Source organism: Corylus avellana, chromosome 8 (assembly GCF_965113065.1).
Source record: "Corylus avellana chromosome 8, dhCorAvel1.hap1.2, whole genome shotgun sequence".
Lineage (NCBI taxonomy): Eukaryota > Viridiplantae > Streptophyta > Magnoliopsida > Fagales > Betulaceae > Corylus > Corylus avellana.
Window position 1 is genome coordinate 21371613 of NC_142497.1, and position 12525 is coordinate 21384137.

General features: G+C 40.7%; 2 protein-coding genes across 2 annotated transcripts; both read left to right on the forward strand.

Moving 5' to 3' along the window:
* Window positions 1–1356: 1356 nt before the first annotated feature.
* On the forward strand, window positions 1357–3881 carry LOC132164135 (Homeodomain-like transcriptional regulator). Its single transcript, XM_059574564.2, has 2 exons — window positions 1357–2787; window positions 3110–3881. Exons 1-2 carry the CDS (start codon window positions 2366–2368, stop codon window positions 3639–3641), a joined length of 954 nt encoding a protein of 317 aa, XP_059430547.2. The 5' UTR covers window positions 1357–2365; the 3' UTR covers window positions 3642–3881.
* Window positions 3882–8171: 4290 nt separating this feature from the next.
* LOC148584270 (uncharacterized) lies at window positions 8172–9206 on the forward strand. The gene is made up of 2 exons (XM_088519268.1): window positions 8172–8736; window positions 9021–9206. Exons 1-2 carry the CDS (start codon window positions 8187–8189, stop codon window positions 9056–9058), a joined length of 588 nt encoding a protein of 195 aa, XP_088375394.1. The 5' UTR covers window positions 8172–8186; the 3' UTR covers window positions 9059–9206.
* The last annotated feature ends 3319 nt before the right edge of the window (window positions 9207–12525 follow it).

The following is a 12525-nucleotide window of genomic DNA, read 5'->3' on the forward strand; positions in this document are numbered from 1 at the left end:
CGGCAAGTTAAATCTTTAATCGACATGTTCAATCTCTAATTGAAGTTGGTTACTCAATGTTGGTAATGGGCCTACGATTTGGGACGAGTTCAAGCCATCTAAGCACGAGGTATGGGCTCCATACATGTGAGGACAACCAAAAATTGGGGTGCAGCTGGGGGTGGGTACAAATTTGAGTGCCTAAAGTGCCCTTGTTAAACTTATTTTATTGGTGAAATATGATGGGTAAGATGGTAAAAGGAGCGGAAAATTTGTTGTGATAGTGACTGGGGGAGGCGGTTGTGGGGACTGCGGAGCCCTAGACGTGTGGATTTCCAATGGGAGGGAAAGTGGGAAAAAGAGAGAGAGGGAGAGAAAGAGGAGGACAAGGACAAAAGCAGTGGAGCAGTTGGTCACATCAGAAGGGGACCGCTTGGTTGTATTGGTTGAGCATCAAAGGGATGGGCGGTGGAGCACAACCAACATGGTCGGCGCGTGGTATCACGCGCCGGTTACAGGGTGACAGGTGCTGTTTTCGTGTGGGGTTTGGAAAAAGCAGGCGTGGGTCCTACTGGGTTGTGAGCCCCTAATTCGAGAGTGACTGTACGCGCCAGTGAAGAGAGTGTGGATTCCGTTGTTCTCCTACTCAATTCCACTAACCAACAATGCAAAAAAAAAAAAAGTGAGGGGATGTGAAAGGCGGTGGTTGGATGGCCAAAGCCTCACAAACGGGTTGCAATTATGTGTGGCTTGGTCCAATAATTACGGTTTTTGACCCCTGACGTGGATCCAGCTAATTGGCGGGTTACCCTTGTTGGCTGCTTCTGCCTTGGACTACATAGTGCAGCTTGTTCGAGCCAATTAAACGACGCCACGTGGTGAGAAGCAGTGCCGTTGTAACGGACCCAGCTCCTTGAGATCATAACCAATACAATTATGCAGGGGGTGACTGCCCAATGAGAAGCCAGTAAGTTGAAACAGTGTGGGGGGCCCACAGCATCAATTTGCTGGAGTGAAATTTTACCATTGATCTGGACCGTTGTCTTGGCGGCTACCTCTTTAGCCACAAAAGAAAGAGCAAAGGAAGAAAGTTAATAAACCAATCATAATTGTAGTCAATACTTCATCAGACGGTTGGGAGCAATGATGGGTGCATTTTGTGGAGCCCCATTGACTATAGTGCAGTACAGGTGAGGTTCCATCATTCGTCATGAGCTGCCAGCCCCTATTTTTTTATAACATCAAAATTAGAAAATAAAATTAAAATAAAAAATAAAAAAGGAAAATGGTCTTCCCTAAGTATCTTATTATATCTGAAATAAATGGAGAAGAGGGGGGTGAGTCTATTATGATAAGAGGGAACTTTTCCATAAGTTGCACTATCCACAAACACCATCCTCTCCAATCACAGCGCACCACCTTCAGTCTCAGCTTTTCTCTCTCTCTCTCTCTCTCTGCCTCTCTCTCTCACTGCCCAAAGCAACACTAAAGATTCATTCCTTGAAGCTTGCTAACTTGCTTTTCAGGTTCTCTATTTTCTCTCTTTCCCTTCATAGTTTCACTAACTTTTTTTCTTTCTTCTCTTTTCTTTGTTGCTGAGGCCACAAGGAAAAGGAAGAAAGAACAGATCTTTACCAGCTTTTTTTCACTGCTCTAAATCCTGAGTTCAAGTGTCTCTCTTATTTCCCAATTGGGTTTTTAATTTCCAGCCTTTTTTTTGTTGTTTTGTTTTTTAAGTTTCCTTGGTTCCTTACCTGAGTCCTCTGCTTCTTTTTCTTTCCCAATTGGGATATATCAAGAGGCTGCAGCTAGAGGTACATGTGTTAGTTAGCTCTAACTTGAAAGCACTTTCCTTTTTTGGCAAGTCTGACCTACAAGCTGTACTCCCTTAAGAATTCCCATAAATTTTATTTCTGTTCCATTTTCTTAAAATTGTTTCTGGGTATTTCTCTTTTGTTCTGTTTCTGTTTGTGTTCCTTGGAAAGTCCATTGGGTTCAGATCTCAGTACTTGGTTCTAGGGTTCCATTATGGAGTAGCTAAATTACTTTCCTTTTTAATTTAATTTGTGACATTATCTCTGATTTTTGAAAAAGGTTGGTCTTTACTAGATTCCTCAGGGTATGCCTATGCGCAAAAAGGTATTCTGATTCCTTTCAAAATGCTTCTTGATTTAACGCTGATGGTATTGCAGTGAAACCTCCACCACTCTGCATTTCCTTCTCTGGGCTCCCCCTTCTTGCTCTTACTTTTCTCTGTTTCACCAATTCAAAATCTTGAGCCAAATCTTATATTCACAATCACAAATCAGTTAAGACCAATCAAAGCTGTGAATTTTCTTCAAATTTTGCTTGTGGGCTGCTGTAATTTGCATGGTAATTCGATTTGATGAAGTGGGAAATGGAAATTCTCCCCCCTGCACCGTTTATTCCGAACGGGAGTTGGCTTCCCGACGAGAGTAAGAGTGTGAAATGGACTCCGGCGGAGAATAAGATGTTCGAAAACGCGCTGGCGCTGTACGACAAGGAGTCGCCGGACCGATGGCACAAAGTGGCGGCGATGATCCCGGGAAAATCTGTTAGGGATGTGATGAAGCAGTACTTGGAATTGGAAGCTGATGTTAACAATATAGAGGCAGGGCTGATACCAATTCCTGGATATACTACCTCAGCTTTCACATTGGATTGGGTGAACACTCATGGCTATGATGGTTTCCGGCAATCGTACGGCATCGGCGGGAAGAGATCTTCTGCAACTCGGCCGGAGCAGGAGAGAAAGAAAGGGGTTCCATGGACAGAAGATGAGCATAAGTAAGTTTTCCTATCAAATTCTTCTTCTGCTTAAATTTTACGTAATGGTAAAAGTTTAATGTGATGCGGCACAAAACTTTAGTACTTGGACTAGGATTGGTTTAACACTAGAATCTACTTTCACGAAATCATATATAAAAAATAATAAATAAATAAAAAGCACAATTTTTATATGAATTCTAGGAATTAAGTCATCAAGTGGCTATATTTTATCAAGCTTTTGATATTTATGTATTATGTGTACTGTTTTAGGTGGTTTGCTAGTTATTCATGTTATAATTTTGCTTCTTCTTTGACATGGGATTTTAATAATCGCCTGCAGATTGTTTCTAATGGGACTGAAAAAGTACGGCAAAGGTGACTGGAGAAATATCTCCCGGAATTTCGTTATCACTAGGACACCGACGCAGGTGGCTAGCCATGCTCAGAAATACTTCATCAGGCAGCTTTCAGGAGGGAAAGATAAGCGGAGAGCTAGCATCCATGACATAACAACTGTTAATCTCATCGATGCGAAAACTCCGTCACCGGACAACAAAATACCCTCTTCGCCGGACAACTCTACGGTGCTTCACCCGCCTCCGCCGCCGCCGCAGCAGCAGCCGCAGCAGGCGAATTCCGCCGCCACGCCCAGAACACCTTTTCAATGGAATCAGGCAAATGGTGGAGCAGCCATGGCTTTCAACCCAACACATGGAAACGTGTTCATGACCTCTCCTTATGGGATTATTAACTCTTATGGGCTTAAAATGCAGGGCCAAAATCTGGCAAGAGGTGTTTCACATGAATCTTACATCGGACCTCAAAATATGGTCTTCCAAATGCACTCTGCACAGCACTACCCCCACGGATGAGAGATAGCAGTTGTTGTTTTCTACTTTCAATGGCTTGAACCGCCATATCTTTGTCCTGTTTGCTAGTATAGCTGTGTTTTTTGCTTTTTTTTAGTTTTATGTGAATATGTTATTCAAACCCTGAGTTAGTCCATAGCTATGAACTTTTAAGTGGTCAAGGATTAATGTTTTCTCTCGGAACTGCAAATTCTGTACGGTGAAATTGAGTGGGAAAGAATCTCAATCTTGGGTTTCTTTGTACTAGTTTCATTTGATCCCCCAAAGAATGGTCTCTATGAGATTAGATTAGAATCCAGAAAGTGATTATGCATTAATAGATACGTTTGCCCGAAAACCAAAATCCTGGCTCAGTCACTCGATCGAACCACACACAAATGCCTTAAAATTTGGAGTTATGCCTAAACAAGAGCAAAAGTTTTGCTTCAAATTTGGTGAAGCATTGCTGGCATCCTAGGTGGCTTAGCTCTAAATTTTCACCTTGAAAAGTTACACTGGATTCTGCACTTTATATGATGATTTCAAGTTGGCCGAGTCACTGAGCACCCACTCAGCTCAGGCTTGGTTTTCCGTAGTTTCTGATTGCCAACAACTTTTCCTTTTGAACCCTTTTAGACTGTTTCACAAATCAAATTTCCCAGCATCAAAAATTGCCTACTTGACTGAGCTTGACCTCCCAGCCATAGTCGATGCTGACACTACATGCACTAACTGAAGCATCACATGCCCCAACCCATTTCTCTTTTGGCAATCTTTTTTATTTTTGATTTTTTTTTTCGATGTGGGATCTTTTTCAAGTGATCCTGGTAGAGAGAAGAAGATCCTGTTTAGAAGTATTAATATATAGTACAAAGTAAGATTCATGTTGGATTACCCCAGTAATCTATGCTTAAATCCTTTTCTCTCTCTCCCGGATTTCGTCGTCAATGGTGGCATGACTGTAGCAGCAGCATGCGACTGGTCTGAGTGTGTCCAAGAAAAGGCATAGTGGTTTTTTTTTTTTGTGATTCTAAGTGTACGGCACCAACCACCTTAACATAATTTTAATGGTTTCACTGTTCTCTATATCTGGAGACAAATTTTGATCCCGTTCATGGAGACAAACTATCATCTACCTTTTCATTAGGCAGAAAGAGTTCTTTACCTTTTCTTAATCAGTGTAGATTGCACTTTGATACCCTCTCTAATGGGCTTTGAGATTCTCTTTTTTGGGTGGGGAAATTTCATTGGCCTCTCATTTCCTTTCTGATTTCTTTTTCCCTTGGAACAAGAATCTTCTTCCTAATTAAGTGCTTTGTTGAGCTAATGATGGTCATCTAATAAGACAAAGTAACAATTATTATAAAATATTACAGCTTATAACATCTTGAAATGGAGAGGAGTCATTTTATAGTCATGATTTAATATTGTTGCATGTATCTAACAGTGTAGACGATGGCACGTAATAAATAATGTTAGCACGTCATTCAAAAAATTTAAATGACGTAGCATTATTTACACCGTTAGAGACAACAACATTAAATCATAATCATAAAACGGTGAGGTTTCTTGTCCCTATTGATAGGCCATCAAGAATCTTGCTACTAATTGATTAGGGCATTAACTTATGGTTTTCGCCTAATATAGACATGGTAGCATAATGATTGGTGAAGTACAAAGTAATTCCATTTAGATATCAGATTTGGTGCAAATAACCATTAAGAATTTTAAACTTAATTTTTAAGTGGATTAAGTTAGGTTTTGCACATGCAAATATACACATAACAACGCTGTAAGAGGTATTACAACTTTTATTACAAATTTCTTACAAATTGACGTAACGGTTCACATAACACTTGCTATGTTAACTATTAAACAATTAAATTTATCTGTTAAATTTTGTTGCATAACTAATTTAAGTTTTCTCACTATGCTATCTACGTTCGGCTTTGTTTGATAACAATTTTTCTTTCTCGCTTTTGTTTTTTCCTTTCCAAACAACTCAAAACATAAAACACTCAAAATAATTACTTTCACCATTATGTCTTATCGGTCCATTTTTTCAAACAAAAAACACCATCTAAAAAGCATTAAAAAATAGAATATATGTTAATTCTATTGTGCCATTCTTATATCTCATTCTTTCCTTTCTCTTGAGTTGTTTTTTTCTGTGTGTCACTAGCAGCAAATTTCTGTAGCACCTACTATGATGAAAAGCCTAGTAAGCATCCCCACATGACTCGCACATAGTATATTCAGTCCCATCCATTAAGCAAAGAATTCAGGGGAAGATGAGAGCAGTGTGGTCATTCCAATTAGTTTTTTCAACAGTAGATGACAAAGCAAACCGCCATCTTTTCAAAAGGAGAAGCATTTGAGCAAGTTGCATTGGAAAGCACCTTGGCCACTTTATTCTTTAATTTGATCAAATACCTTAACAAGTTGTAACCATATACCACAGTATCTCACAACTTCACACTTTCGGCCATCTAGCTTCCTCTATTTACTCAACAATATTCTGATTCTTAAATCTGCTTTTACTGAATCAAACTTGAAACAGATGTACTTGGAGGAAGCCCCAAGTCTTGCTAGGGAAAAGAAACTGATCAAAGTTTCTGAGGCTCTCTGTGGGCAAGTGTGCGTGTGATTCTTTAGACTACTTCTTCATTGGCCAATGGCCACAATCTTTTGTGGGGGCTTACGTTAAAAAGTAAACAATAGAGCTTGTCGGTGTGAACTGGCAGGAGATGATTCTAATGGTTAAGTCGGTATGTATTTTAGGAAATTGCTTGAAATGGAAGCAAAGTAAAGTTTTGGAAAGAGACCAAAAGTTATCTTACCTGGCATTGGGTCGCCTTTTATAACAGTTGGTTCTCTACTGTTTGTCTCGAATTGTTCCTTGGATAGTTATTCTCGGAACCATTTTGCCCATGTCTTCCATTTTCGTTTGAACGGAGCCTCCTTTTGGTCTAGAAGCGAAAAAAAAAAAAAAAAAAAAAAAAAAAAAAAGCGTGTTCACCAAATTTTACCATAGGCTTGTTTCTCGTCAGGACGGGGCTCTTTAGTCCAAATATTTTCTAAGTTTTTAAGTCAAATTATCAACTCCAATTGGCTCGAGACTTAACGGGTCAAGTTGTACCTAGTGTCAGTCAGATACGGTCTATATATATCATTATATATTTAGCCATAATTAGTCTTTCTAGTTATGGCATGTTCTTGTATTATAGCTATAGTATATTGTAATTAATAGGTAGATTTTAGTTACCTTATTTATTTCCCTAGATTGCTGTAATCGCTGAGATACAGCCTGTAAATACCTAGACAATTTCTATATAATACGAGGAACCCTCACATTGAGAGGTATTCAATACAATTGACATGGTATCAGAGCCATCATCTAAATTAGGGTTGTTCTAGGTTTTCAGTTACCTGTTGTTTTTTTTGTGGCGGTCGATAATTTCGATCATTCTGGTGGGTTCTAAACTGCTATTTGGCAGTTTTTTGTTGAGGGTCGAGGCAGTCTACATTGATTAGTGGCTGTCGGGAGAGCCTTTGGAGGTTGTGCAGAATCCTTGGTGGTTGTCGGCGATCTGGGTTGTCGGAGATTTGGTGCTGTCGGCAGGTTCAGGTGTGGCGGATTCTATTTTGGTGTGGTGTGGAGCGTTTCCGGCGATTTGTGGTGGTTGTCGGCAGACTTGGGCTTTCGGCGATCTCCTTGGTGGCTGTCGGCGATCTAGGCTGTCGGCGATTCTGGTGTATTTGGGGCTGACGGCGGCGTGGTCGTGAAGGATTTGGGGCTGTCTGTGATTCTGGAGGAGTAGGGGCTGACGGCGGCGTGGTCGTTTTGGGCTGTCGGCGATTCTGGAGGATTTGGGCTGACGGCAGCGTGGTCGCATGATCGTTTTGGTTGCTGTTTCTGTTTGGTGAAGACGTAAGGTGTTATTTGGGTGCTGTTTGGGTGCTGTTTGGTGGGCTTGGGCTTGATTGGTAGCTGTGGGCTCATATGTTTAGTTGCTGGTAACTTTGGGTTTGCTGGGCTTGGGCTTAGTTGCTGTTTGGGGTTGCTGATTGGTGTTTGACTTGTGTGGACTTGGGCTTGCTGTCCAACAGATCTGGTGGGCCTATTACTCCTTTATCAGGTGTTTTAATTTCTAATTTTCTTATTTCATCATGTCTTCTAGCGAGGCTTTTGGGGTTCGTTTTACTGGAAAAAATTATTCTGCTTGGGAATTTCAGTTTCAATTATTTGTTATGGGAAAAGAGTTGTGGGGCCATATTGACGGTAGTGATCCAGCTCCTACGGAAACTAAGGAGTTGGCTAAGTGGAAGGTCAAGGATGCACGTGTGATGTCTTGGATCTTAGGGTCTGTTGATCCTCTTATTGTGCTCAATCTGAGGCCCTATAAGACTGCGAAGACTATGTGAGAGTATTTGTTGAAAGTTTATCATCAGGACAATACCGCACGCCGTTTTCAGCTAGAATATGAGATTGCTAGTTACACTCAAGGCAATCTCTCCATTCCGGAGTATTTTTCTGGTTTTCAAAATTTGTGGGGAGAATTTTCTGATATGGTTTATGCGAAGGTACCTGCTGCATCTCTTTCTGCTGTTCAGGCAGTTCATGAGCAAAGCAAGAGAGATCAATTCCTGATGAAATTGCGCCCTGAATTTGAGATTATTCGCTCAAATTTAATGAATCGGGATCCTTCTCCATCTTTGGATGTTTGTTTTGGAGAGTTACTTCGCGAGGAGCAGCGTCTTCTCACACAGGCTACGTTCCAGCAAGATTCCAACCCGAATCCAGTAGCCTATGCAGCCCATGGGAAAGGGAAAGGTAAGGATATGCGCAAGGTCCAGTGTTTCAGCTGCAAGGAGTATGGTCATATTGCTGCCAACTGTGCAAAGAAATCTTGCAACTACTGTAAGAAACAGGGCCACTTTATCAAAGAATGTCCCATTCGACCTCATAATCGTCAAGCTACTGCCTATCAGGCTGCAGTGAACACCTCTTCTGCTCCAGTGATGTCCTCAGCTTTTTCTGCGGCCGGATCAGCTATTCTTACTCCTGAAATGGTCCAGCAGATGATTATGTCAGCCTTTTCAGCCTTAGGGCTCCAAGGTAATGGTACTATTTCTTCTAAGTCTTGGCTTATTGATTCTGCTGCATCCAATCATATGACCAGATCGTCCGATACTCATTGCAATGTTCGTCCATATCATGGTTCATCCCATATTCAAGTAGCTAATGAGAGTCATTTAGCTATTACTGAAGTAGGAGATATCAATCCTTCATTCAGAGATATTTATGTATCTCCTGGACTTTCTAGTAGTCTTATTTCAGTTGGCCAGTTAGTTGAAAAAAACTGTGATGTCCATTTCTCTCGTGATGGTTGTCTTGTGCAGGATCAGGTGTCGGGGAAGATACTCGCGAAGGGGCCTAAAGTTGGCAGACTATTTCCACTGCACTTTTCAATTCCTAGTTGTTTATCTTTGGCTTGTATGACAGTTAACACTCCGAACGAAGTATGGCACAAACGTTTGGGTCATCCAAACTCTGTTATTCTGTCTCATATGTTAAATTCTGGTTTGTTAGGCAATAAAGAACGTGTTTCTAAAAATTTGTCATTTGACTATTCTGTATGCAAGCTTGGTAAGAGTAAAACTCTTTCGTTTTCTTCTCATGGTAGTCGTGCTGCAAAAATGCTTTGATATTGTGCATAGTGATGTATGGGGCATTTCTCCTATAATTTCTCATGCTCGATATAAATATTTTGTGACATTCATAGATGATTTCAGTCGGTATACTTGGGTCTATTTTCTTCGGGCCAAATCTGAGGTCCTGTCTGTTTTTCAGACCTTTGTAGCGTATATTGAGAACCAATTTTCTACAAGTATTAAGATTTTGAGGTCTGATTCTGGTGGAGAATACATGTCTCGCGAGTTTCATGATTTCTTACACCACAAAGGAATTGTCTCTCAGCGCTCTTGTCCTTATACTCCGCAACAAAATGGGGTGGCGGAACGAAAGAACCGACATCTCTTGGACGTTGTTCGCACCTTATTGCTTGAGTCATCTGTTCCTTCTAAATTCTGGGTTGAGGCATTATCTACCGCAATTTACTTAATTAATAGACTGCCCTCTCAGGTCTTGAATTTTGATTCTCCTTATTATCGATTGCATCATCAGCATCCTAGCTATCTTGATTTGCATACTTTTGGATGTGTTTGCTTTGTTCATTTACCTCCTCATAAACGTCACAAACTTTCAGCTCAATCTGTTAAATGTGCCTTTATGGGTTATAGTATTTCTCACAAAGGTTATGTTTGCTATGATCCTTGTTCTAACAAAATTCATATATCTCGTAATGTTGTTTTCTTTGAGAATCAATGTTTCTTTTCTACATATGTTGAATCATTGCCTGAGATTAGTATTCTACCTTGTTTTGATGACTTGCCTCTTTTGCCTGAGCGGTTCAAACCTGGAATTGTGTATACTCGACGTCTACCAACTTTGCCCCTTACCGAGACTGACCCTTCATCTGAAACTGTTCCGACAACTCCTCCGATTGACCCGCCATCTGAGACAGTTCATGAGTCTGGTCCTCGACGCTCTACTAGGGTATCACGTCCTCCTGATAGGTATGGTTTTTCCCACACTTCTTATAATGCTACTTTATCTTCTATTTCCATCCCTACATGTTTTTCCGAGGCTGTAAAATATGAATGTTGGCGGAAAGCGATGGATGAGGAACTTCGGGCTCTCCAAGACAATCATACATGGGATGTGGTTCCTTGCCCCTCTCATGTTAAAGCCATTGGTTGTAAATGGGTTTACTCGATTAAGCTTCGCTCTGACGGGACTCTGGATCGGTATAAGGCCCGATTAGTTGCTCTTAGGAATAGGCAGAATATGGGGTGAACTACAAGGAGACATTTGCTCCGGTCGCGAAGATGACCACAGTGCGTACAATTATTTCTATTGCCGCCTCCCAAGGCTGGCCACTTCACCAGATGTATGTCAAAAATGCTTTTCTTCATGGTGATCTCAAAGAGGATATTTACATGACTCCTCCTCCGGGTTTGTTTTCTTCTCCATCTGCCGCTGTGTGTAAGTTAAAGCGGTCTCTTTATGGCTTAAAACAGGCTCCCCGGGCATGGTTTGAAAAATTCAGGTCTACTCTGCTTCGCTTGTCCTTTGTCCAAAGCCAATATGATTCTTCTTTGTTCCTTTGCAAGACTCCGACTGGTCTCGTTCTTTTACTTGTGTATGTGGATGACATTGTCATTACGGGCACCGACTCTAGTTTGATTGCACATCTCAAGCGGAATCTTCAAGACTCTTTTCATATGAAAGACCTTGGTCCTCTTACGTATTTTCTGGGGTTGGAGGTGCATACTGATTCTTCCGGTATATTCTTGAATCAACACAAATATACCCAGGACTTGATTAGCCTGGCTGGTCTTCAGGATTCTTCTTCGGTGGATACTCTTATGGAGGTTAATGTGAAATATCGACGTGAGGAGGGTGATCTTCTCTCTGATCCTACTGTGTTCCGACAGTTGGTAGGCAGCTTGAACTATTTGACTATTACTCGGCCTGATATTTCCTTCGCTGTCCAGCAGGTTCGCCAGTTTATGCAAACTCCACGCCATCTTCATTTAGCTGCTGTTCGACGTATCATTCGATATCTTCGAGGGTCCCCTAGCCGTGGGTTGTTCTTTCCAACCGGCTCTCCTCTTCGCCTTGTTGCTTATAGTGATGCGGATTGGGCAGGATGTCCTGACACTCGGCGGTCTGTCACGGGTTGGTGCATGTTTCTTGGTGATTCTTTGATTTCTTGGAAGAGTAAGAAGCAAGCTCGCGTTTCTAAATTATCTACTGAATCTGAATACCGGGCAATGTCTGCTGCTTGTTCTGAGATTGTTTGGCTTCGTGGGCTTCTGGCTGAGCTTGGTTTTTCTCAAACTGATTCTACTCCTCTTTATGCTGATAATACTAGTGCCATTCAAATAGTTGCTAATCCTGTTTACCATGAACGTACGAAGCATATTGAGGTAGACTGTCATTCTATTCGGGAAGCCTTGGACACTCGTGTTATCTCTCTTCCTCATGTTTCCACTGATCTCCAGATAGCTGATGTCTTCACGAAGGCTATGACACGACAACGTCATCAGTTCCTTGTGGGCAAATTGATGCTTCTTGATCGACCAGCATCAATTTGAGGGGGGATGTCAGTCAGATACGGTCTATATATATCATTATATATTTAGCTATAATTAGTCTTTCTAGTTATGGCATGTTCTTGTATTATAACTATAGTATATTGTAATTAATAGGTAGATTTTAGTTACCTTATTTATTTCCCTAGATTGCTGTAATCGCTGAAATACAGCCTATAAATACCTAGACAATTTCTATATAATACGAGGAACCCTCACATTGAGAGGTATTCAATACAATTGACACCTAGTCCGTAACATGTTTTATAATTCTAATAAAACATTCCAATTTTTATTGCTTAGGTGTTACACTTAGAACACTCACAATGGTTTTTGCATTTTGGAGTTGTATGTAAAATGGCTAACAAAAGCCTAAAAAAAAAAAAAAAAAAAAACGTTTCTCTTTCCCTCTCACTATTTCTTTATTATTTCTCTTTCCCTCTTTCTTCTCTTCCTCTTTCTAACGCAACCCAAATTCCTCTGAATCCCATTTCCTTTCTACCGAATACCATTACCTCAATATCCAACCCCACTTGTTGTCAATCTGGCATGGAGCAAAGAAAGAATTAAAAAAAAAAATGGAGAAATAATATTTGAATGATATAAAGAAATAATATATAATCGAATGTGGAATACATTTGAAAAGTTATTAACTAAAATAGAAAAAATAACTTTAATTAGCTATTTT